This window comes from Dromiciops gliroides, chromosome 6 (assembly GCF_019393635.1).
Source record: "Dromiciops gliroides isolate mDroGli1 chromosome 6, mDroGli1.pri, whole genome shotgun sequence".
NCBI classification, from domain to species: domain Eukaryota; kingdom Metazoa; phylum Chordata; class Mammalia; order Microbiotheria; family Microbiotheriidae; genus Dromiciops; species Dromiciops gliroides.
In genome coordinates, this window is record NC_057866.1 from 12,488,306 (window position 1) to 12,512,488 (window position 24,183).

The 24,183-nt window shown below is 53.1% G+C and overlaps 1 protein-coding gene across 4 annotated transcripts in view; it reads left to right on the forward strand.

Moving 5' to 3' along the window:
- The first annotated feature begins 4,742 nt into the window (after window positions 1–4,742).
- The window catches only part of AHNAK (AHNAK nucleoprotein), a 38,259-nt gene continuing 18,818 nt past the window's right edge, over window positions 4,743–24,183 (forward strand). For 2 of the 4 annotated variants that reach the window (XM_043970084.1, XM_043970081.1), the window contains exons 1-4: window positions 6,344–6,550; window positions 21,933–22,051; window positions 22,830–22,986; window positions 23,175–23,362. In XM_043970084.1, the coding sequence (XP_043826019.1) occupies window positions 22,830–22,986; window positions 23,175–23,362 (345 nt within the window). In that variant the 5' untranslated portion in view covers window positions 6,344–6,550; window positions 21,933–22,051. Of the gene's footprint in view, window positions 4,903–5,327; window positions 5,390–5,825; window positions 5,943–6,343; window positions 6,551–21,932; window positions 22,052–22,829; window positions 22,987–23,174; window positions 23,363–24,183 lie in introns of those variants that run through there. The other 2 variants (XM_043970082.1, XM_043970083.1) reach the window with 2 other exon arrangements.

The following is a 24,183-nucleotide window of genomic DNA, read 5'->3' on the forward strand; positions in this document are numbered from 1 at the left end:
CCACACCTGCCCAACGGGAAGCTCTTCCAAATAAAGTCAGACCTGAGTTCAAATCCAGCTTCAGACACTTACTAGTGGTGAGACCTTGGTAGGTCATTTCATCTCTATTTGCTTCAGCTTCATTTGTAAAATGGGGGTAATAGTAACACCTGCCTCCCAAGGCCGTTATGAGAAAGCAAAATGAGATCATATTTATAAAAGACGTAACGCAGGGCTCAGCACCTGGTAGACACTATATGAAGGCTGGCTGGTTTTGTTGCTGTTGCTAATAACAATCATGGCAAATTATAATCAATCTGTGCCTCTTTATCCTAAAAAAAAAAAAAAAAAGGTCAGTCAACAAGCAATTATTAAGTGCCTACTAGGAGCCAGCCACTGTACTAGTCGCTGGGGATACAAAGAATGGCCAAAGGCAGTCCCTGCTCTCGAGGATGAGCTGGAAGACAACAGAGTGATGAAAAGGAGGTCCTGCCAGCTCATACTTAGAGGACCCGGATTTCAATCCTCTACCTCTGCTGCTTACACCTGGCTGACTTGGGGAGCCTCTCTCGGTCTCCTCATCTGTGTGTGAAATGAGAGGATTAGACTGTGTGTGTGTGTGTGTGTGTGTGTGTGTGTGAGCGTGTCTGTATGTGTGTGTGCCTGTGTGTGTTTAAGGACTGGGAATGTGGTGAATTTCCACAACTTCAGGAATGTCACTCAGCAGGGCTCCTTCTTTCCAAATGAGTCCTCCTCAGTGGATCCCTGTTCCTTCCTAGCTGCTGCAGGATGGGGGTGGGGAAAGGGTGTAGTCCTGATTTTCAGGACATTTTCTGGATTGTCCAAAGAAGGAGCTGGAGGAGTTGGGAGCCGAGAGCTTGGGGGCTGCTGCTTCACGCACTCCTTCCTAGAGGCCCCCCAGTCTTCCCTCTGAGGTCCCTCTGAGAATCACTCACAGAATGCCAGCGGTAGAGGGTCCTTCTTCTCTTCCTTCCCCCTCCCCAAGCCCTCCCCACTCCATTGGTCAGATTCAATCAAAAGCAGGATCCTTAAAAAATGGGGCCAACACCCGGACTGGGGTGTGCTGGGTGGCCTCAGGAATGCCGCCCTCCGGCAGGCCTGGGGATTCCTAGGGTTAGTCTCACAATCATAACCTTCAGAACTGGAAGTGACACCAGAGACAGATCATCTGGTTTAGCCCCATCCTGGTATGAATGAGGAAACTGATCCAAGCCAGAGACAGGAAGTTACTTGCCAGAGATCACACAGCAGGTGTGTGTCCAGAGCTGTCTTTGAAGGTAGCTTCTCAGAGGACCTGGGTTCAGGTCTCGCTTCTGCTCCTCGACTCTCTGTGGTCCTCAGATGAGCTCCAGCCATCCTTAACCTGTGAGCAGCGACTTTCGGATTTGGGAGAGATGGGGACTGGATGAGAGAGAACCTCTGAAGTCCCTCCCAACTCTCCATCCTTGATTCCCCCAACTCCAAGGCTGAGTTGGACTCCTAGCTCTGGTACTTATAATCCATGCTTCCTCTCTCTGGGGCTCAGTGTCATCCCCTGCCCCGCCGCTGTAAAAGGGGTTGGGGAATCCCAGACGAGCCGAAAGGATACCCTACATTTCCTGATTTCTAAGGTCCCTTGCAGCTCCAGTCCCAGATCCCATGATCTTGCCTCCCTGGGTTGAAGTACATAGGGAATGACCCCTGCGCTGTTCTACAAACTGGCCTCTCTTGGCCGGATCCCTGTTGACCAAGAGGGTGGCCAGAATAAACAGAGGAGGAGATAAGCAGGGGCTGGACTGGCCCTTTCCCCACAGGGGATGCAGAGAGCGTGACATCAGTCACTCTTTGTCTTCTTCCTCTTTTGTCAGCCTATTCTTCCCCACCTCTGCCCCGGGTCACCCCCAATCTTCTCTGTTTACACAGGGGCAGCTTTCTTTACTCAGCAGAGGCCTTCTGATGACGAGGCATCAATCAGCCCCAGCTGAGGTGCCTTGGGAACAGGCCTGTTTAAAGAAATGCCTGGATTATATGCTTTCTCCAAATTTTCCAGGGGATTTGGGACTTGATCCATCTATCTCCAGGATCTTCCTCCCTGTGACCCTACTTACTCCCTTTACCAAAGATTGTTTTTTCCTTTACCAAAAAGCCTAGGGGTAGCTAGGTGGTGCAGTGGATAAAGCACCAGCCCTGGATTCAGGAGTACCTGAGCTCAAATCTGGCCTCAGACATTTGACGCTTACTAGCTGTGTGACCCTGGGCAAGTCACTTAACCCCCATTGCCTTCGAAACAAAATAAAATGAAAAGCCTTCCTTCAAACAGGTTTTGAAGGTGGAAGGGACCTTGGGGGCCATCTATTGCTGGCCCATTTGTTTGATAGAGGAGGAAACTGAGGCTCCAAGAGCAGTAGTGCCATTCCCTACAAAATGACAGAGCCACAATTCTGGCCCCTCAGCCTTCCTGGTTTCCCCGATCTGCCACCGCCATCTGTGGAATTCCAGACTCTCACTGATGGAGGAGCTCCACCGATCAACCAGGCGGCCTGCTCTTCCCCACTCAAGCCGCTCCACCTTTGGTCTCTGGGCCTTTGCCTGCGCTGCCTGTCGTGCTTGGGATGCTTTCTTTCTTATCTCAGCCTTGTGGAATCCCTGGTTTCCCTCAAGATTCAGCTTAAGTGTTAACTTCTTCCTGAAGCCTTTTATGCCTCTTTTAGGGGCTGGGGCCTTCCCCCTTCCCTGGGATCTGGTGTTCTGTGGATTTATGGTGTAGGATTTGAAGAGGGCTGATGTATGGGTACCTGTTATCTCCTCCAATGGAATCCAAGCTTCTTCAGGACCCTGCTGGGTTTTGTTTTGTTTTGGGGGGGTCTATATTCTCAGTGCCTGGCACAAAGTACAAGCTTAATAAAACTTGTTGATCGATTGGTCATTAACCTTTTTTAACCTTTACCTGATCTAGAACCCACTCTACCACTCCCTTAACAAAAGATCTCCCTGCCTTAGTTGGAAGGTCATTGATGAGGGGAACCCAAAGGTTCACTCATTGTTAAGGAGTTTCCCTTCCATCCAGCCCGAACCAGCCTGTACCCGAGACAACCTCTACCCACTCTAGCAAGGTTCGGGCAGCAGGGGTCTGGAGTTAGGAGAAACCTAGGTTTGAATCTGATTTCAGACAACTAATGGGCTGTTTGACCTTGGGCAAGCCATTTGATTTCTTTGAACTTCAGTAAAATGGGGATAATAATAGCACCTCCCACCTAGGATTTTTCAAAGGATCGAATGAGAATGTCCCTTCTACCTTTAAATTCTAGAGTGTAAATTTTTTTGGGGGGTGAGGCAATTGGGGTTAAGTGACTTGCCCAGGGTCACACAGCTAGTAAGTGGTAAGTGTCTGAGGCCAGATTTGAACTCAGATTCTCCTGATTCCAGGGCTGGTACTCTATCCACTGCGCCTTACCTTTAATTTCTGCTTGTAGGATTTGTAACCACCTTCAATTCCCCCATCATTTTGTAAAGGAAAAAAATTCTTTGTAAAGTGAAGAAACAGGGTTGGGTTGCAATCTGCTTCTCAGGAGGCAACCTATCCTGGAGATGGATGGATAGTGTGTCAAGTGCATTGTAAACCTTGTAGAGATAAAGAAATGTGACATCATTTTTCGTTCCTAGTTCTGTCTTCTGAGAAAGTGCAGCTCTCCACTCCTCCTGAATAAGAGCCTATGGAAGACTTGGAGACAACTCCCTTGTCCCATCCAAGTCAATTGTTCTTCAGGCCCGCACACCCCTGATCCTTTAACTGCTCCTTGTGTGCCCTGTGCTGTGTGGCTCACCCTTTGGTGGACTCATTCCAGCTTATCAATGCTCTTCCTAAAATGTGGCACTCAGAACTGAACACAGCGATCCCTCCACGGGGGCTTGACAAGTACATTCCTTCTGATTCAGTTCAGCAGCAACTATTGAGCATCTACCATGTGCCATGTTCTGCAGGAAACAGGAAAAAAAAAAAGATATAAGGGCTGGGCCCTGCTCTCTAGGAGTGGAGCTTATCTTTTGGGTAAATCTATATTTACAGGCAACTTCCTTAAAGTATGATACACCTGCAAAGCAGAAACCAAGGGGGAGGAGAGAAGGTCTACAATAATAGCTAACGTTGAGATAGTACTTTCTTTGTGCCAGGCACGGTGATAAGAGCTTTACAATCGCTATCTCATTTGATCCTCACAATAACCCTTTGAGACAGGTGTTGCTATTGTTCTCATTTTGCCGATGAGGAAACTGAGGCAAACAGTGACTTGTCCAAGGTCACCCAGCTAGTAAGAATTTGAAACAGGGTCTTCCTGACTCCAGGGCCTGGCTGCTCTCCAGGTAAAGTCCTGGCTCTATCTGTTTGTTGGCCTTTGTCTCCATTGGGGGCTCTGTGGTTTTGTGTGTGCCCGCTTTGTGAGCTGGAGTCTGGCTCTGTCTTTGCATATGCTTCTCTGTGCATGTTTTAACAGAGACACAGATGTATGTAGATTGTGTGTGTGTGTGTGTGTGTGTGTGTGATTGTGTGTTCTCTTTCCTGTCTGTCTCTTCCTGGATGTTCCCTTGCCCGCCTCCCTCCCTCCCTCCTCCTACCTTTCCCCTCCCCCCTCCCTGTCCCAAGTATGTGCCGGTAACTGGACCTCGGACACAACCACTGTGGCTGCTGGGTATTTTTAGCTTGTAAACATGTTTGTCATTTCAGGGGATGGGGTTGAGCCTGCCCCTATCCCCAACCCACTCACAGCTATTCAGGAGTGGAGGGCCACAGAGAGGGGGAACACTGGCCTGGGACGGCACCTCTTCCCAGCTCCTCAACATTCGGGAGACTCTCGGACCCTCGGGGCTGGAAGGGGCCTCGAGAGCCTTCCTGCCCAAGGCAAGGCCAAGCGAGGAGGCTGCTTCTGGGTGGGTGTTGCAGGAGACCAGGAATGAATGAGAGAGAAGGGAGGGGTGCTGTTTCAGGCTACTCTGCAACGCCATCATTAAGTGTTTAATAAAACTCCCTTGTCGCTCTCGGAGGTTGTGGGAAATGGTCGTAAACCAGAAGCTTCTGCGTCCTCTGAAGGGAGGGGGACCAGGGAAGGGGGAAACAGGGAGGACGATGGAGAGGGACTCTCAGGGAAGGCAGGGAAGCGGGTTCTCCTGCCCAGAGACAGGCATTCTCCAAGCCTGAGGGATGGAGCCGGCAGATCCACTCGAAGTCAGTCCGGGAGTTACCGGGAGTGTCTTCGAGGGGAATAGGGCGGATGGAGAGGTGGGGTTGGTGTCCCTTTCTCCTGGGGGTGGGGCCAGTGGCTGCAGGCCACGATGTCCAGGAGTCCGTTCTACTGGAGGAGGCGCCAGACCAGGGAAATACATTGAGGCCCCCAGTGAACCCCTGGAGCTAGGAAAGGTGGGCTACAGTTGCAGATTACCCCCCCCCCCAAGTAGTAGCTACTGAGGGGAGGGATTGTATCTATTTAGCATTATGTGCCCAGTGCCTATGGGGGAGGGGGTTGGGGCCATGATGCCACTCCTTGGCCTGTTACACAGTAGGGACTTAATATTTGCTGAATTGAACAGAACGGAGTCAGGGTTACAAATGGCAACAGTCAGGGTGGGCACTGGATTTCGGCTGCACTTGGTCAGAGTACCTGGCTTTACAGTCTGTCACTTATAACCTGGTGATCTTGTGCCAAAGTTACTCTGGGCCTCGGTTTCCTGGTCTATAAAATGGGGCTAGCCTGGCTAGCCTCTCAGGTCTCTTGGAGCTCTAAATCTGTGCGCTTTGATGACCTTTGGCCTCTGAATCACTGCATGACTTCTCAAGCTCTGCTGCACTTTTGTAGGACTCAGTTTCCTTGTCTGTAAGAAGGGACTGTTGACAGAGTGGCGGATGTGAAGACATTGGGAGCCACATTAAGAATTTCTTAGAAACAAAGGCCCACACAGGACAAATTCAGGGGGTACGTACAGGGAGGGAGCCTGGGCGAGGGAGGGGGCAAGGAGGGGGCAAGGAGGGGGTCCGTGCCAGTCGGAGCTGGGGATCCCCAAAGAACCTTCAACTTTTCTCAGAGCCCACGTTGCCTCTTCCTGTGCCCAGTGCGAGCCCACCCTCCAGTCGCCCCAGTTTCCCCCCTGCCGGGCACCCTAGCCCTGCAGCCCTTGCCAGGTGACCCTGCTCCTCGCCGACCCGCCCCCCCCTCCCCGCCCCCGGCCCAGCCCCGCTCCCCCACGTCCCCCCTGCCCAGGCCCCTAGCTCTGCTCGATCAGCCCGGCCCTGCTGAGGGCCCCGCCCGGCCCCGCCCTCTCGCTCCCACCGCGGCGGCTCGGAAGGGGCAGACCCGCCCGCCCGCCCGGAGCCGGAGTTACAAGAGCCGCCTCCGCGCGCGGGGGCCCGGCCACTCGGAGCTGCTCTGCCGCGGGGACTGCACTGCCCGCCTGCCCGGACCCGCCCCGATCCGGGAGTCCCTGCCGCCCCTAGCCCGGCCGGCAGCCTCCCACCCGGCAGACCTCCCCCAGCCGCCAGCCTGTGCCTGCCGGGCATGGCTGTGACTTGGGGCTGAGCTTACAGGTAGGGGGACTGTTGACAGCAGCCTGGGGGAGCTGGGCAGCGCCTGAGATTTGGGGGGTGTCCTCTGTCCGAGGAAGCCTGGAGGCCAGCGCCGGAAAGTTTGGGGGTGCCATTTGTCCGGGGCGACCTGGAAAATAGCCCCTGAGAGTTTGAGGGTGCACTTTGGGGGGGATGGCCTTAAAGGTAATGCTTCAGAATTCGGGGCTACCTTTGGGTTATGTGGTTTGGAGGGCAGTGCTTTATAATTTGGGGTACGGTTAGGGTTGCGTGGCTTTGCCAAGAAAGATTTGTAGGACTTTTCGAGAGTCAGAAGGGTTCGGGATGGACTAGGGTTTAGGGTGCAGTTTGAGAGGATTAGGAAAAAGCTTGCCAAGCCCCGGAGCGCATCGCTCCCCCGCCCCCCAGTTCTCTTCAATCTGGGCGTGGGTTCTGCAAAGTTGGGAAAGTTGTCTCTTAGTTTCTCGGTCTCTCTTCCCCTCCCTTCCTCCTTCCCTGCCGAGCCCACTTCTCCCAGCTTCGCAGCCCCAGGGGCTCCCACCCCTTCACACCCCCATTTTGTTTTGGAGTCATTTCCTCGCGCCCCCCTCCCAACCTCCTCGCGGTGCCGGGGCGGGAGCCCCGCCCGTTGTTCCCCCTCTATCCCAATGTTTACAGCAGACAAGTTTCCGAGAGCAGTGCCCCCTCCCCTGAGCGCTTTCCCTTCCCTTTGCCCCTCCCTGCGTCCCCCCTCCCCGGCCGCTGCGTCGCCCCCCATCCCCTAACTCTGGTGCTAGCTGCACCAGCCGGGGCGGCCACACCCCATGAATACCCCTTGCTCTCGCTCCCTCCCTCCTTTCCTCCCCCCGTCCTGGAGCGGCTGCCCCACCCTACTCTTACCCCTTCTGTTCCCCACACCAGAAAGCTCCCATTTCCCCGCCGTTCGCTCCAGCGGGAGTGCAAGTTTGCAAGGTCCCAGCGTGTGTGTGTGTGTGTGTGTGTGTGTGTGTGTGTGCGCGCGCGCGCGCGCGCGCGTGTTTTGGGGGGACGGGATATTGGGGAAGATTCCTGGCTGGGGCGTTACGAGAGGGAGGCAGGCAGTTTGCACTGGTGGAGCCCCTTAAGGGACGGCTTGTATCGTCTACCCCCCTCACTCTCCCAAAAAACCCGTCGGGGCGGTGATCGCCCCCACCCCAAACCCCTGGCCCCTAGCCAGCAGCCTGAGGAATGCGGTGGTTGGAGCCAATGACTAATTCAAACCAGAAGTTCGGGGAGGAGAGAAGAGGGGGCAAAAACTAGGAGGGGGGGGGCTGTATGGTGGAGGTGGGGCAAGAGGCGAGACTGAGGGATAGGAGGGAGGCTGAACCTCCCCTCCGGGCGCCTCCCTGAGTGCCTGCCCCAACTTTGGGGGACGGGGGAGAGGGAAAAAGGGAAAGGGGAGAGGGGAAGTTCCTGTCGTTCTGCTGGAAGGCGGCCCTGTGTGCAGGGTGTGTGCCCCTCCGTGTTATGTAAGGATTCCCCACGCGGGGAGGGGTGCTGTGTGCTCTCTGCGCACGGGCTGGGGCCAGGCAGAACTCCTGTGGAGCTGGGCGGGCCCCCTCGCAGGCTGGAGAATTTAGGGCTCGGCAGGCAGGAAGGCCGTCCGAGGAGGCGGGGAGGGTGTGGAGCTGTGCTCTGGGCTCTGCGAGGGGCATGTAAGAGGTGGCTGGGCTGGGGGCCGCTGCTGCTGGTGCAAGCAGGGTTGGCTGAGCTCCGGAGAGTGTTGAGGTCAGACTGGAGGAGCCTCTGGGGACTAGTGTTCTGGGCTCCGAGGCTCCTGGGCCTGGGTGCACGGTGGGGTGGTTGTGCCCAGGTCCTCGGAGGATGACTGAGGTAGGGACAGGCTGTGTGGCACTGGGCTGGGGCCCCGGTGGTGGGGGTGTGGGCTGTAAGGTCCCTTACTCTTGATCCCTTGGATTCAGTTTGGAGGGTGTAGTGTGTTGACTGCCCACAGTCCTGATTGCTGATGTTAGTGAGGGCCCTTTCCTTTCCCTTGGAAAGTGGGTGCCGCGTTAGTTTGAAGACACCTTCTGCATCTTTCCCAACTCTTGATTGGCCGAAAGGGGAGAGAGTCACACTCCCTGCTTTCAGTCGCACCTTCCCCTTGCTTCCTGCATTCTCCCCCCCCCCCCCACATTACCTCAAATCTCCATAAGGGAGATCCCTGAGGTCTGGGACTGGGTGTGGCACTCACTTCCCCTCAAGCAGGAGGGGGAAGCTTCCTTCCCGTTCTCTTGTGCCCCAATGGGGTGGGGTTGAGGACTATAGCACGAAGCCCTGGCCTGAAATTAAGTGCAGATGTGCTAGAGAAGGAGCTCGGAATTCCAGTCTAGAGGAGACCTGCTCCACCACTTAGGACCTTGTGACCATGGCCAAGTGGCCCCTCCCGTCGGGCCTCAGTTTCCTCATCAGGTCCTGCTCATCTTTTAAATCGTCAGATATTCCTCCAACTTCATAACCACCTTCTCCCTTCTGTCCCTTGGGCTCTGGGGAAATAAAGCCAGCTCACATGCAGGGCTAGGGGGGAGTTATGGGAGTTCTAGGGAACCTTCTATGCCCTGCACCGAGCTCTGTGGAGAGATTGCAAGTAGGGAAGCTTAATTCCTTATACTTGTATCCTTAGTGCCTGGCACTTCACAGTAATAAATATTTGTTGTTGAATTGAGTGGTGGGGCAGGGATTGTAGGGCCGCAGAATCCTAGATGTAGGAAGGAATCTCTGAAGCCATTTAGTGGGAGTCCCGGAGAGGTTACACAGCATGGATGGGTGGAGTAAGAGAAGAAGGGAGGGGAACTGGGACAGTGAGCACTGAGCAGGTGGAGAGATTGGGGATCTGCTTGGGGGAGGATGGAAGAATCTGGGTGTTCAGATGGGAGGGTGCAGTGCAGGGGAAGGAGCTCTTGTCTTCGCTTCAGAAAACCTGAGTCAGCATCCTAGCACAGTGACCCATACAAGCAAGTCAGTGTAACTGTTTGAGACTCACCTTTACCTCATCTGTGAAATGGGCATATTTCCATTGTTCACCTCCTATACCTTACACCTGGGGTATAAGGAAAACATTTTATATACTCGAAAGTGTTCTACTTTGTGGTCATAGTTGTGGACATGGACTCTTCCTCCTCTTCCTCCTCCTCGTCCTCTTCCTCTCCCGCTCCCCTTTCCCCTATTCCTGGAGCTCCAAGACTTCAGAGTATGGTTCTGGTAGATGGAGGGCATGGGCTTGCAGGGAGATGGGCATGATGGGGAGATAAGGGCACACATGTGGGTTCGTGTGTAGTTGAAAGGCAGAGTGCTTGGTGTCCTGGGTTCTTGTGATTGATTGCTCATGGAGCTGAATGTTCAGAGGGGTTCTGGGGTGCATAGAAGCCATGGTGGGGTTTGGGGGCAGGAGGGAAACTGGTAGTCTTGGGCCCAGGGTGGGGCCCCCAGATTGAGAGCCCATTTGTCATTGGTCCCATGGTGTATAGAAAGTCAAGGCATGAGGCCCAGCCCAGGGGTGGGCTGAGAGGGGGAGGGGGCTATCTGAGCAGCAGCAAGGGCACGGGATGTGGGTGCCCAGGGTTAGCAGGTTGGCACCCATAGCCCAGATCTGACATGGCTGTCCTTGGCAGAGGGAGTGCTCCACCCTGAGCCGGAGGAGCTGGTTGGAGTGGTTAGAGTGAGGCTGTGGGGGTGGAGGGGGGTGGGGGGTGCCGGGGTGTGGTTCTTACCCTCCCCAGGCCATGGGAGCCGCCTTAGGGACAGAGAGAAATCCCAATCAGGGTTTCGATGGGATCTCCTGGGTCTGATTCATTTGGACCTCATGGTATCTTCTCTACCCCTTCTTTCCTTCCCTTGCTTCTTCCTAGGATGTGCCAGAACCCTCTGATTATATGAAATCTGGATTGGAGATGGGAGCAGAGCAGGTTAGGTACAGGAAACTAGGTGTGGATCTCTGCTCTGAGCTTCTGCCTTCCCCCTGTGCTCTTTGCCAGGGGTGTCTCTGTCTCTGTCTCTGTCTCTCTATCTATCTCTCTGTCTCTGTCTCTCTCTTTCTCCCTCCCTCCCCCCCTCTCGACAATGAGGGTTAAGTGACTTGCCCAAGGTCACACAGTTAGTAAGTGTCAAGTGTCTGAGGCTGGATTTGAACTCAGGTCCTCCTGAATCCAGGGCTGGTGCTCTATCCACCATGCCACCTAGCTGCCCACCAGGTCTCTTCTTGATGGAAGGCAGTGGGCATTTTTCTATCATCTTGGTTATTCAGTTTGGACCCTGTGTGCATGAGGCTTACAGCCAGAGAGGCTGGGTGTGCCTCCAGTGTAGGTGGGTGAGGACGTGTTCAGCCACATGAGTGGGCGTGCAGCAGGAACTGAGGGGGATTGGGGACAGCAGAGCACCCATTAGACTCACAAACCACAGAATATCAGAGCTGGACTCAAACAGAGACAGCTGGATATGGAATGCATGATACAGTGTCAGAAATGTCGGGGAGCTTAGAACATAGAATATGCGACGGCAGAGTCTTAGGATGGGGAATGTATGAACAATGCTCCTCCCTCCCCTTTTGCAGAGGTGGGGGGCTACAGGGTTAGAATATCATGTGTGTGTGTGTGTGTGTGTGTGTGTAAATATTGGCAGATGTGGTTGATATGTTGGTTGGTTTTGCCAAAATTTCCCCCCCTTTTCCTCTTTATTTTTTGTTATAAGGGATGGCTTGATAGGTAAGGGAGAGGGAGGTATATGTTTGGAAATTAAGGTGGTATGAAAACAAAAGTTATAAAAAATGTTGTAGTATGTAGAATATTACAGCTCAAAGAGAACTTAAAATATAAAACCAAGAATGTCAGAGTCTTAGAACATAAAAAATAGGAGGGAGCTTCTAACATGGAACGTGGAACTTCTGTGCCTTAGAACATAAAATGTCAGAGCGGGAGGGAGCTTAGAACTTAGAACAAGGAATGTCAGTCTTAGAACATAAGAAGTGGGAGGGAGCTTCTATCAAAGAACACAGAACACCAGCGCCTTAGAACACAGAACATCAAAGCTGGGAATAGAGAACACAGAATGTGGAACAGAGGAGCCGACTGATCTTAGAGATCAATGAATCCAGGGCTCTCATTTACTGAGAGGAAGGGTTCGCTGGCATCCCATTGGGGTGCTCAGCTGTCAGTCTACCCAAGAGGGAGGGGCTGGGCTCAGCCAAATGGCTACTTTATATCTGTCTGGCTGATCATGGCTGTTACTTAGTATCTGCATTCTGTGTAACTGTTGCTCCCTTGTGTAACATGGCTAGTGTGTGGCCATGTGACAGTGGGTGAGTCACACCACCTGTGTGGTTCACTGCATGTGTGGGGAGTGAGCGTGTGTGTGTGTGTGTGTGTGTGTGTGTGTCCTTGCAGCTTGTGTGTCTGCTGGGCTGTGCTGGTCAGCCCCAGGGGCTGAGTCCAGAGAGTTGATCCATGCACACTGCATGTGTTGTACACAGGGGGTGGGTGGGGTGGGGCATCCTGCTGGGTCCCTGGGGGTGGGGGTGGGGCAGATCAGAGGTTCTAGGGAAGAGGAAGTTCGTGGAGCTGATCCTCGTGGGGGATCTTGGTGGACGATATGTGTCCTGGCCCAGTAGGCTGAGAAGAGGCTTACTGGTTAGGTTACACAGGGCTGGCCCTTCTAGCCGAGAGCCTGGGAGCTTGGGACCACAGCTGGACTAGCACCTGGCATGTCTGCCAAGGTCCTGGGGCAAGACCCAGGTTCTTGGAGAATCCCAATAGAGATGCTGTTTTCTGAGCATCATTGTCTCTGAGGAGCCCCGGGTCTTGGAGCAGTGCAGACAGGGAGAACCTCTCACTGTCCACGTAACTTGAAGCCTGGGAATCAGGGAATTCCCCACTGGCAAAGGGGGCACCTCGGTAGTGACAGACACGAAAATGTTGAAATATGCTGAGTCTCCTGTCACAAGGAGGGGCAGGAAGGGGAAATGTTTTCACTCCTGCTGCCAGGGCCTTCTGTCCTAGAACTTCACAGCGAGCTAGTGGAGTATGGGGAAAGGCTAGAGAACAGAGTAGTGGGTGGGTGGGGAGCCCACTAGCTGGGCAGCACGAGGGGTTGGGGTTGGGGTGACCCCCGGGGAGGCAGGTGTGCAGTGGGGTGCCTGGGAGGGCCTGTAGGAAAGGAGGGGGGAGAACCCAGGAAGGCTGGGAGGGTGGAAAACTTGCTCGAGGTGGGAGCTGTGGGCTTGGACCAGTTGTCTCAGTCCCCTGGGGCAGGAAAGGAGGGGAACCAGACAGGCAGGTAGCAACACCAAGGGAAAGGCTGACATCCAGGGAGGCAGGCCACGGGTTACCAAAGCTGCGGTACATTGTGGGGAAGGGGAGAAGCTAAAAGAAGGGCAGGGACTAGGCTTTTTCCCCCAAGCCTTTGTAACTCCAGGCCCCGAAGAGAGGAGCTGCTCAATCAGTATTTCAAGGCTCAGCATCTGACACAGAGAACTTAAGTCCTTTCTCGCATGGAGATTTGCAGTGGGTACTGGTAACTGGCTGACACAAGAGACCCCGGTGGTGGCCATTAGAGCAATAATTAGGAATGGGCATAGGTGTAGGTAAGGAAAAGGCCCCATGGGATGAATGTGGGAATGCCCTAGGGGACATGCACGTGGTTTGTGCCCCTATGGTGTCGGGGCTTTGTGACCACAGAAGCAGCATGGAAAGATGAAGGCTTTGGGGACTTGACCTTAAATTCAGTTCAGGCACTTAGCAGACCCTAAGACCTTTCCCTTCTCTGAGCTAGTTTCCTCATCTGTAAAATGAAGGGGTTGGAAGATGACCTCCAAGGGCCCCTTCTTATTTCAATCTACAATCTTAGCATCTGACTGGTGTCTCCTAATGCTGCATGGGTTCCTCGTCCTCCACCTTCCTGTCTTTACTAGGGGGCTGGCAGTTGTGGTGGAGGGGGGGCTTCTCCTGGATTAGACACCTGGTTGGCCATTTCCTAAGTGTTGGCTCTCCCTCCTGACAGACAGCCAGGGTGCTGCTCTCCTTTGGGTTGGAGGTTTGTCAGATCCTCCTCCCATAATTCACTGGAAGCACACGGCCCTCTCCACGGCTTCACCTTATTTAGATTCTATCTCTTCTTCTCCAAAGGGACAGTTGACATACCTGTAGAATGCCTGCCTAGTGATCAGTCGTTCAGTCAACAAATGTTTATTGAGCTCCTGCTCCTTGCCAGACATTACGCCAGGTGCCGGGAAAACCAGTCTCTGTCCTCAGGGAGCTTCTGTTCTGTCTGAAGGATTGATTCTATGGAGCATGGGTCTCCTTGGGGGGTCTGGGTGCGCATCTCCTTGGCACAGAGTTGTGCATCCTTCTTCCTCAGGGGCCTCTTTCTCTGAGGACTCAGAGCCAAGTCGGACCTTCCCCTTATCCTTTAGCCGTTCACTTCTGGTACTGGTCTGGAGCTTAGGGTTTAGAGCTGGAAGGGACCTTAATGACATCTGGCTCTGCCACACTATTTTGCAGATGAGGAAACTGAGGTGAAGTGACTTGCCCAGGGTCACACAGCTAGTAAGTGTCTGAGACCAGACTTGAACTCAAGAAGAAGAGTCTTCCTGACTCCAGGCCTGGCTCTCTTTGCACTGTGGTGCCCCCAGCTGCCCGTACCACCCACTGAATCCCAGCAAGGTGACTTGTATCTGTCCCCGGGGCTGCCTGTGTCTGCCGTATGCAGTCGGTGAGGAGTGGAGCAGGAATTTGAACCTACCTACCTCTTCTCATCACAAATGTATGACGGTTCAATTTCATCAGCTAGTCAGGGGTCCTACTCCAAGCCCCAGAGAACATCCTGTACTTGCCCGCTGGGGTCTTGGGGGATCTTGGAGGCCAACTGGGATCTGCAAGGCTTAAGGAGCCTTGGCCTCGAGAAGCACGGATTCAAATCCCGACTCTTCCAATAACTAGCTGTGTGACTGTAGGTAGTCACCAAACTTCTCTCAGGTTGAGGTTTTTCTTCAGTTGAATGAAAATGATTTTATTTTACGGGGTCATCAGGAGGAAAGTGCAGTGTAAATAGCACACAACGGTATAAGTGAGTTATTGTGTTGTGGTAATTAGGATCATTTTTGCTGCTGGGTTGGGGTCAGGGGTCTGGCTCATTGCCACAAGTTCAGGAAAGCCCTGCACAGCTAGTTTTCAAAGGCTATGTGTCTTTCCAACAATCACTTTTTTTGTTTTTTTTGGTGGGGCAATGAGGGTTAAGTGACTTGCCCAGGGTCACACAGCTAGTAAATGTCAAGTGTCTGAGGCCGGATTTGAACTCAGGTCCTTCTGAATCCAGGGCAGGTGCATTATCCACTGCACCACCTAGCTGCCCCCAAAAGCTATGTGTCTTGTCCTCGGAATTGACATTTGAGGTTGTCCCAGAAACCTTGGGGACTTCTTCTGTCCTTTCCTTGGCAGGGGGGGCGGTGTTCTGTAGTCCTAGCTTAGCCTTGGGCCTGAAAGATTTCTAACTCACCAGCACCTGGAATGTGGAGGCGCTGGGCCAGATTCCCTGGGCCTTGCCTGTTTCTATCTGTCTCACTCCACCCCTCGCCCGCTGGACCAGATAGGGCTGTTCCCGTAGCCGGGAGGGTGGGCCGACATTTGCCCGACTTCCCAAGTGCCAGAGGCCCCGGATTGTCTTCTCTCTGGGGCTGTGTGGGTTTCCCTCTGCTCCTCGTGCTTTTTTCCCCTCCGAGACCTGTCTAGTCTCCCAGGATTACAGTGTACATCTCAATTCTGATGTGTCTCTGTGTGTGTGTATATATGATTCTTTCTCCTCCCTTTTCTCCCTCTGGTCTTGTGTCTCTGGAGTGTGTGAATAAACATTTATTAAGCACCTACTATGTGCCAAGTACTGGGGATACAAAGATAGCTGAAGTCTCGGTTCTCGAGGAACTCGGTTTAATGGATGAGACAAACCGTAAGACCATTCTGTCCAAACAGTCTCTCTACAGGCTAAGGAGGAAATAACCAGCAGAGGGCAGGCCCTGGAATTGAGGGGGACCAGGAAAGGCTTCTTGTGGAAGGGGGGATTTCAGTTGGACCTTGAAGGAAGCCAGGGAAGCCAGGAATTGGGGCAGAGGAGGGTGGGCCTTCCAGGTCAAGGGGGTGGCTAGAGCGAACCCCCAGACCTGAGGTGACAGAGTCGTGCTCGTGGAACCAGAGAGTACATGGGGTGAGGGGTCTAGGGTTTAAGAAGACTGTAAAGCAGGGACGGGGCCTCCGGGGGTGCCCAGGTTTGTGCCTCACACTGGGGGGTGTTCGAAAAGATGCTGCACTTGGGACCTGGGTTTGAACCCCAAATTCGCCTCATACAAACTTCCCTCTCTGGACCTTTTCATTTAATGAGACTTTTGACTACATTCCTCCTGGGCCTCAGCAGGGAAGGGCTCTGTGACCCTTTAGAGATATGGCAATGGGAGCTGATGTTGGCTTTCGGAGATAGGAGGGACCTTACATGCCATTAAATCTAACCTGGTCACCTACAGGGAGGGAAACTGAAGCCCAGCAAAGTGATCTGTCTCTGTCTGGGGGAGGTGCTGATGGGATCAGGGTGGGGCGAGGGCCCGCGGGGATGGGCACCAGGTTTTTGTGGTTCCCAACGCTCTGCCCCCTAGCTAGAATCCCCACTGTGCCGTGCCCATTACCCTCTCCTGTGAGCCTGGCCCCACATCACGCAGGCAGGCAGACCCAGGGATAGCCACTGGCTGACACCCACCCACTGACTTCATTTTCCTCCTCTCTAAAACCACCAGGTTAGATTTTGATGTACATATATGTGTGCGTACAATTGTGTCGTTATGTCTGTCTTTCTGTCACTGAACTTCTCGGGCCTGGCTAGCTCTTTTTCTTTTGTGTGTCCATCCTGTTCACGTGGATAATGTCTTTTCTCCTCTACTCCTCTCCCTCTGGGCCTGTGGATCACTCCCAAGGGCTCCTCTTCCTTCTCAGGCTCTATCCCTTTGACCAACTCTAGGATTTCCTCTTCTCTTTCTTTCCCTCCTCGTTCCCTCTTTCTCCTCCTCCCTCTCTGGCTTCCCCTCTTTGTCTCTATTCTTTTCTCTTCCTCTCTCTCTTCTCTCTCTTTCATCCTCACACCTCTCTCTGTCCCTCTGTCTCTGTCTCACTGTCTCTCTCACCCACCCTTCATAGCAAAACAACAGATATTTTCTTCACACACACACACACACACACACACACACACACACACACACACACACACACACACACACTGTTCTTTTTCCCCTTCTGCCTGTGTCAGACACCAGCTTATAGGAGAACAAAGTGATAGCCCCACTCCTCATCATTCCCAAGACCTCCCCTCCACCACTCCCAAGAGACACACATGAACATCGACAAAGAGGGAGAGGTTCAGCCTGAGGAAGTCAATGGTACAGAAAGGGAAATTTGGGCACTCCCAGAGAAGCTCACTCAAAGAGAAACATAGAAGAGAGGGATGGATACCCAGAGGTGAAAAGCAAGAAGGTGAGACAGAGAAAGAGATAATAGGGATGAAAGGAGAGAGAGAGAGAGAGAGAGAGAGAAGAGACAGATAATAGAGAGGAAAGGAGAGAAAGACAGAGACAGAGAGACAGAGAGGCAGAGGGAGGGGGAGAAAGAGAAAAAAGAGAAGAGGAAAAAAGAGGAGAAAGAAGAGAAGAGAGAGGGAGTGTTTTGGACTTTGGGCAAATCCCTTCCCTTCCCCTTTCTGGGACTCATTTCCTCCTCTGAGAAGAGGGAGTTGGGTCTCTGAAATACCCTGCATTTAAAATCCTCTGGGCTTTCCTTTCTGCCTGGGGGTTAGAGGTGCAGAGATCTCTTTCCGTTGGTGTCGGCTCTGGTGAACTCTCTTCCTGGGTGTGTTCCTGTGGTGTGTGTGTGGTGGTTCCCGCTTAGGTCTGGTCTTCCTCTGAAGGTGTGATTTATGTGTTCATATCCGCTCCTGTCGGCTCTCTCTACTTGCCCCACTAGGACCAGATTTCTGTCCCTAGCTCTAGCTTGGGCAGATAACCTGAGGTGTTTGAGGCTCCCCCATCCGCCCTCCTCCCCATAATAAGCTGTAAGGAATTTTCTCAGACCTGTAGGGAGAAAGGAGAATCAGCCGCTGGAGACTAGTGTCCAAAGATTAACAGTATCTCTAGCATATCCTGTCTACTCCTTTCACTTTGTCATTCATTCATTCATTCATTCATTCATTCATTCATTCATTCATTCATTCATTCATTCATTCATTCATTCATTCATTCAGCAGACATTTATTACATGCTTCTTTCTATGTGCCAGGTACTGTTTGAGGTGCCAGGGAAACCTAGATCAAAATAAAAACAATCTCTGACCTCTCAAAGCTTCTATTTGACCTGGGGAGGGTCAGTAGGGAACACTGTGTACACAGATGAGTAACTACAAACTGTATCTTGTGGAGGTGGGGCACTAGCCATGGTGGGGGGTGGTGTCAGGAAAAGTCTTGTGGAGGAGGTGGTGGCACCTGGGCTATGCCTTGGAGGTTAGACTCACAGGGGAAGAGCCAGGCACAGTCTCTGTGAAGTGTGTGGGGGTGACTTTCCATACTCAGCAGTTTTATCCATAGGTGTTGCTGTGTCTATAACAGTCCCTGGGCTTTGGCTTGAAGCTCTGCTCTGGCTCTGAACACTAACTCGGATTCAGCTCAGCGCTGTTGCAGGCTTGGGGTCCCCTCAGACTCAGCGGGGACCTTTCCATGCGCACATATGTTTCCTTCCCCTCAAGCCTACAGCTAAAATAACACCTCCCTGCCTGTATTTCCTGGCCTCTTTCTTGTGCCCAGAGCAGCCCCCTTTCTAAGTCTGCCCTCACACATGCCACATTTACCTTGGTGGCCTTGCTGTAGGGTCCTCCCTCCTCTTTTCCCCTAGTCGTGTCTCCTCCCCTTGGGCAGTCCTATCCTAGCGCCCTCGGCCCCTGCACAAGCCTGGGTTGGGCCAGTGCTTGGGGAAGAAGCTGGGAATGGGTCAGGGTCCCAGCAGGGGGTGGGGGAGAGACTTGGAATAGGAGCAGATGTCAAAATCGGCCACAGAACTCGTTCTAGGTTTGGAGTTGGGAGGTTCCTTGGAGCTCGAAAGCCAAGGCCAGAGAGGCCAGGGGAGTCTGGAGTGCCTGTGGCTAATGAGCCCAGAGTCCCGTGGCCGCTGACCCAGGCCTCTTCCCACTGTGCTTCACCCCCACCTCCTGGAAGGGTCTCGGTTTGCCGCCCTCTCCTTGGCCGGCTTAACTCAGTGGATCGATGACTTGGAAGGGCTCCATCGGCTGCATTGTTGGCAGTCATGGTTCTCCTGCGGGCCAGGGCAGAGCTCTGCCAAGGCCAACCTGTGGCTGCAGGCACAACGACTCCCAAGGGGCCGGGGGGGGGGGTTCTGGATGGAGGAACAAGAGTCTCTCCTGAGGGAGCTTTCCAGGCCCACAGCGGGAGAGGGGCAGCCCTAGGCATAGGCTGTGCTCCCTGGGGACCCTTTGTAGCAACCAGGGCTCTACTGGCTGGGGAGGGGGCAGGGAGTCACTTCCCGTCTGTTCTGTTCTCTTCTTGGTTCTGGCTGCAGCAGCAGTATCTCTGGACCCACCCTTCCCTCATCGTGGACCTTAGCCCCCCAAAAGGCCCTGGTGATCACATTTCAGGCGTGACCCCTGCATGTTTGGAGCTGTGATAGCTGCTATGACTCATGGGGGAAGGTGGGAGGGAGGGTGGGGCGGGGATGTGGGTGAGTGAGAGCACTCTCCCTCTCAGTCTCTCCCTCTCTGTCTCTCCCTCTCCCTCTCTCCCTCTCCGTCTCTCCTTCTCCCTCTCTCCCTCCCCTTTCCTCCCCTCCTCTCTCCCTCCCCTTTTCTCCCCTCTCTTCTCCCTCCCTCCTCCCCATCTTCCTCCCTTCTTTCTTTCTCTCTTTCCTCCTCCCTTTCTCCTGTCCTTGGCTTAGCAGCTAGATTCTGTGTTGACAAAAGGGTCTGAGAGAGTATGCACGTACAGGGCAGGTAGCCCCTGAGCAGGTGCCAGCTCTGTGGGGAGGGGTTCAGCTGTGGGAGTCCTTCTCTCCTTGCTCTGCTCCTTGGCCTCAGGGTTCGGCTCTTGGCCAGTGTGTTGTTTGCGTCCCATTGCTCTCTATCTCTGTCCATCTGTTTCTCCTCCCTCCATCTCCTCCCCCGCTTCTCTCCTCTTCTCCTCTTGCCAGCTAAGAGAGTGCATGGAACCTTCTTAGTCTACCTGGCAGAGTCCCTCAGGCTCCTGGTGGGCACAGCCAGCTTACCTTCCACCTGTCAATCACCAGAGCTGCCTTTTAAAGGCATCTCTGTTGTGTGTGTGTGGTGGGGGCAGGGTTTTCTTTTCTACATTTCTCCCCACTGGGGATCCACCTGAGGTGAGCATGCAATGCTGTTCAAGAATCAGGGTTCACAGATGCCAGGCTCTGCTGCTGACTCTGGGTGGGACCTTCTGGACGTTCCTCCTCCCTGGACCCCTGCTTCCCCCTCTCCCGAGTGAGGGGATTAGCCTCGATGACCTCTCAAGGGCCTTTCTGGCTCTGGACTGGCTTATCAACTGTAATGGGGCATGACAGAGGTTTACCAGGGTGTTATCCCATTGTCAGAGGCCCTCCTGGTGGCCCTGGGGTGGAGGCGGGGCCAAGGAGGAGGGTTGGCAGAGTTGAAGTGTCTTTCCTAGGATCACACAGCTACTCAGAGGATTTTCTGGGGGCTCTAAGAGCCCATAATTTGAATCCAGACCCTCCACCTCCAAAATCAATGCTCAGTTCTTTCTTTTTAACAATCCGTTTTTACTTGTATCTTTTGTTTTCCCATCATCAACATTTCCTAATATAACCTTCCCCCCCCCCTTCCCAGAGAACCGTTTTCTGCAGCAAAGGATTAAAAAAAAGAGCCAATCCAACAACACAATGAACAATTCTGACATTATATTCAGTCTTCCACACCCATCCTGACTGCTACTTATCTAGCACCGACGTGACCTTGGGCAAGTCATTTCCATTTGGGGTGGCTTCAGTTTCCTCTTTTGTGAAATGAGGATGGCCTTTTTGGTCCCTTCCAGTTCTAAAGCCAGGATCCAGTTTTTCAGGCCAACCCTTTCATTTTACAGATATGGAAGTTGAGGACCAGAGAGGGCAGGTGACTTTCAGAAGGTCAAAGAAGGAGCCTGGGACGTGGACCTAGGTTTTCTGATGTCCCTTGGGGCTCTGGGTCTTGCTCAAGTATCGTTGAGGCATTTCCTTCAGCCGACAGCTTATTTTGTTTAGGGCTTGAGGGAGGCTTTGACTGGTCATCTCCGTGGGGATGGGGGTGAGGGGCACTGGCTCATTGTCCAATGAGGGAAGCCTGCTAGGGTCTGCCTCAGTGCATCACCAAGGCAGATGCTGCTTCCTTGTGGGTCTGGGGGATATTTCCCTTGGGCTTGGGGTTGCCTGTCTCTGTGTGGCCCCTGGGGAATTCAGGCCAACTATGGGTCATCCCTAGTCAGAAGGGCACTGGTTAGACTGGGACCCTTCTGGGTCACTGTTTGTCAGTGCTCCTAGTGCCCCAAACAGTCCTGATTTACAGCTGGAGAGCCATTAAGTGCTCATTTTGCAGAAGAGGGAGCTGAGACCCAGGATTACATGATATAGAGGATAACATATTGGAGCTAGAAGGGACCTTAGATGAAGAAACCAAGATGGAGGGAGGAAATGTCTTGCCCAGGGCTATGCAGCTAGTAAGTGTTGGCAGCAGAATTCACACTTAGATCTTAGTGACACCAAGTCTGGTGTTCTAACCACTGTACCACCCAGCTTCCTCTAACCAAACCTAGGTTGAACCTCTGGGATTTCTGAATAGTAACCCAGATCCTGGGGATGGGAGGACAGAACCAACACTCTCTTCAGTATTCCTATCTTAGGCATCCACCACAATGCCTGGCATATGTTAGGTGCTTAATTAAAAAAAAAAAAAAAAGCTTTATGAGTGACTGGATGATTGATGGAGTGGAGAATCTTCTTTTTTTTTTTTTAGTGAGGCAATGGGGGTTAAGTGACTTGCCCAGGGTCACACAGCTAGTAAGTGTTAAGTGTCTGAGGCCGGATTTGAACTCAGGTCCTCCTGAATCCAGGGCCGGTGCTTTATCCACTGCGCCACCTAGCCGCCCCAACTTGTTAAGATTTGCAAAAAACCAAAAGAAAACAAAAACTCTTTGCTTCCAAGCACCCTGTAGCGCAGGTGTCAGATCCATTGTACGGATGGGAAGCTGAGGCTCTAAGAGGGGCAGCGACAGCCAGTAAATGTCTGAGAGGAGGCGTGGCTCAAGCCTACCTGTCTTGTGCTAACGTCACTGTCAATTCTTCTTCCAGGCTGAGGAGGTGGGACAGAGATTCCTGAAGAGAGTGAGAGGACAAAGAAGAAGAGGAAAAGCAGAAGGAGGGGCGGGTTCCTGGCAAGGCTTTCGCTCCCAAATAAATTTCTGTAAAAGGTTGGTCAGCGAGGTGGTTGAGAAAGAGCTGGAGAGGGGCTGGTGGTGGGGGCTGATCTGGCATTGTGGGTGCGGGGCCTTGGACAGAAAAGGGATCTCGTTGTCCTAGAGGCACTAGTTCCTAATGGGCCTCAGTTTCCTCACCTGTAAAATGAATGAGTTGGACTAGATGGCCTCTGAGGTCCCATGGAGATGGGCACGGCCATCAGCCCTGCCATTTCAGTGGTCTAGGGAACTCCAAGAAGAGGCAATTCCTTCCACCAGTGCAGGTCTCCACCTTTTCAACTTTTGGTCTTGGTTGCCTAGTGTGTGGAGAGGTTAAGTGATTTGTCCAGGGTCACACAGCCGGTATGTGTTAAGGACAGAACTTGAACTCAGCTCCCCAGTTGTGAGTTTTGAGATCCTCTTAGCGTATCAGAACTGTCACATCTCCTGGCATGGGTGGGACTCTTGGTTAGTAGATCTCCTGAATCAAAGAACAGAAGCCCCCTGAGGGCAAGGACCTGTTCAACTCCCAGGGGGCCTTTCACACAGTAGGTGCTTAATAAAAGCTTCTTCTTTTTTTGGGGGTGAGGCAATTGGAGTTAAGTGACTTGCCCAGGGTCACACAGCTAGTAAGTGTTAAGTGTCTGAGGCCGGATTTGAAGTCAGGTCCTCCTGACTCCAGGGCCGGTGCTCTAACCACTTTGCCACTCAGCTGCCCCTTAATAAATGCTTCTTGAACTGAACTGGACTGCTTTGCCCTGCTCACATAGTGCCAACCTCATTGATGTTGCAGATGGAGAAGGAAGAAGAACCCACAAGAGAGCTGCTCTTGCCCAACTGGCAGGGCAGTGGTTCGCATGGCCTAACCATCGCACAGACAGACGATGGTGTCTTTGTGCAGCAAGTCGTGCAGAATTCCCCTGCGGCCCGCACGGGCGTGGTCAAGGAGGGTAAGAGCCAGCTACCCTGGGGCAGAGGGGTGGGCCAGGATGAAAAGCAGGGGTAAGGGTGGCTAAGTGAGGGGGGGAGGCTCTGGAGGCCCCCGACTCAGGGAATCGCCTCCTCTCCCCCAGCTTCTGCAGCTCTTATTGGTCCCGCATTAGGGACCCCCCTAACATGCTTCCTGCTTCTGCTCCAGGGGACCAGATTGTGGGGGCCACCATCTACTTTGACAACCTGCAGTCGGGTGAGGTGACCCAGCTTCTGAATACCATGGGGCACCACACTGTGGGCCTGAAGCTGCACCGCAAGGGGGACCGATCCCCAGAGCCCGGCCAGTCCTGGTCCCACGACGGCGCCTTCGGACGCTGCTCTGAGGTAGTGCTGGTGAGTATGTCTGTCTGCTCCCCTGGGTGTGCTCTACCCGGTGCCAAGGCCCTGCTTCTCTGTTTTCTTCATCTCTCTCTCTCTCTCCTCCCCCTCTTGGTCTTCTCAACCCTACCATGTCATCACTTTGCTGGTCTGTCCTAAGCTCAGAGGGTGCCCTATCAAAGCTATAACTGTCGTACCTTTAATTGATCAACTAGTCGATCAACAAGCACCTCTCAAGCAACTTCTGCAGGAGGTTCGTGGCACTGTGCTAGGTGCTGGGGATAGGATGACTAATGTGAAACAGCTCCTGCCCTCAAGATGCTTACATTCTATTAGAAGAGGCAGCATATACCTATGTAGACATATCCAAAACACACACTTCAGAATTCACCCACACCCTTGTTGGCTTGAAGTCTCCTGCTTCTGTCAACGAGGCTCCTACAGAAGGTCAGTCATTTAGTTATTGGTTCCAGATTGGTCCTAGGAGGAACTCCAGTGGTCATACACTATCCCACCGATGACCTGTCACTTTTGACTGACTTGTTTGGATGTTTCAGGGAGCTGTGGACACAGATCTTGGCCCTCCTCAGCTTGGGAGGTGGTCCTCAAGAGTTACTCGGGCTGAGGGATCTCCTGTGGCCAAAGCTGGCTGGCAGAACTTATCCAGGATAATCAGTTAGCCAGTTAACAAGCATTCATTAAGTCTCTACTATTTTCCAGGTACTGTGGCTACAAAGAAAGGCAACCCCCCAAATAAAAATCCAAAGTCTGGTACCCCCAAAAGTCCCAAACCAAAAAACCTGACATCAAAAGACCCAAACTTGATGCCTTTCCAG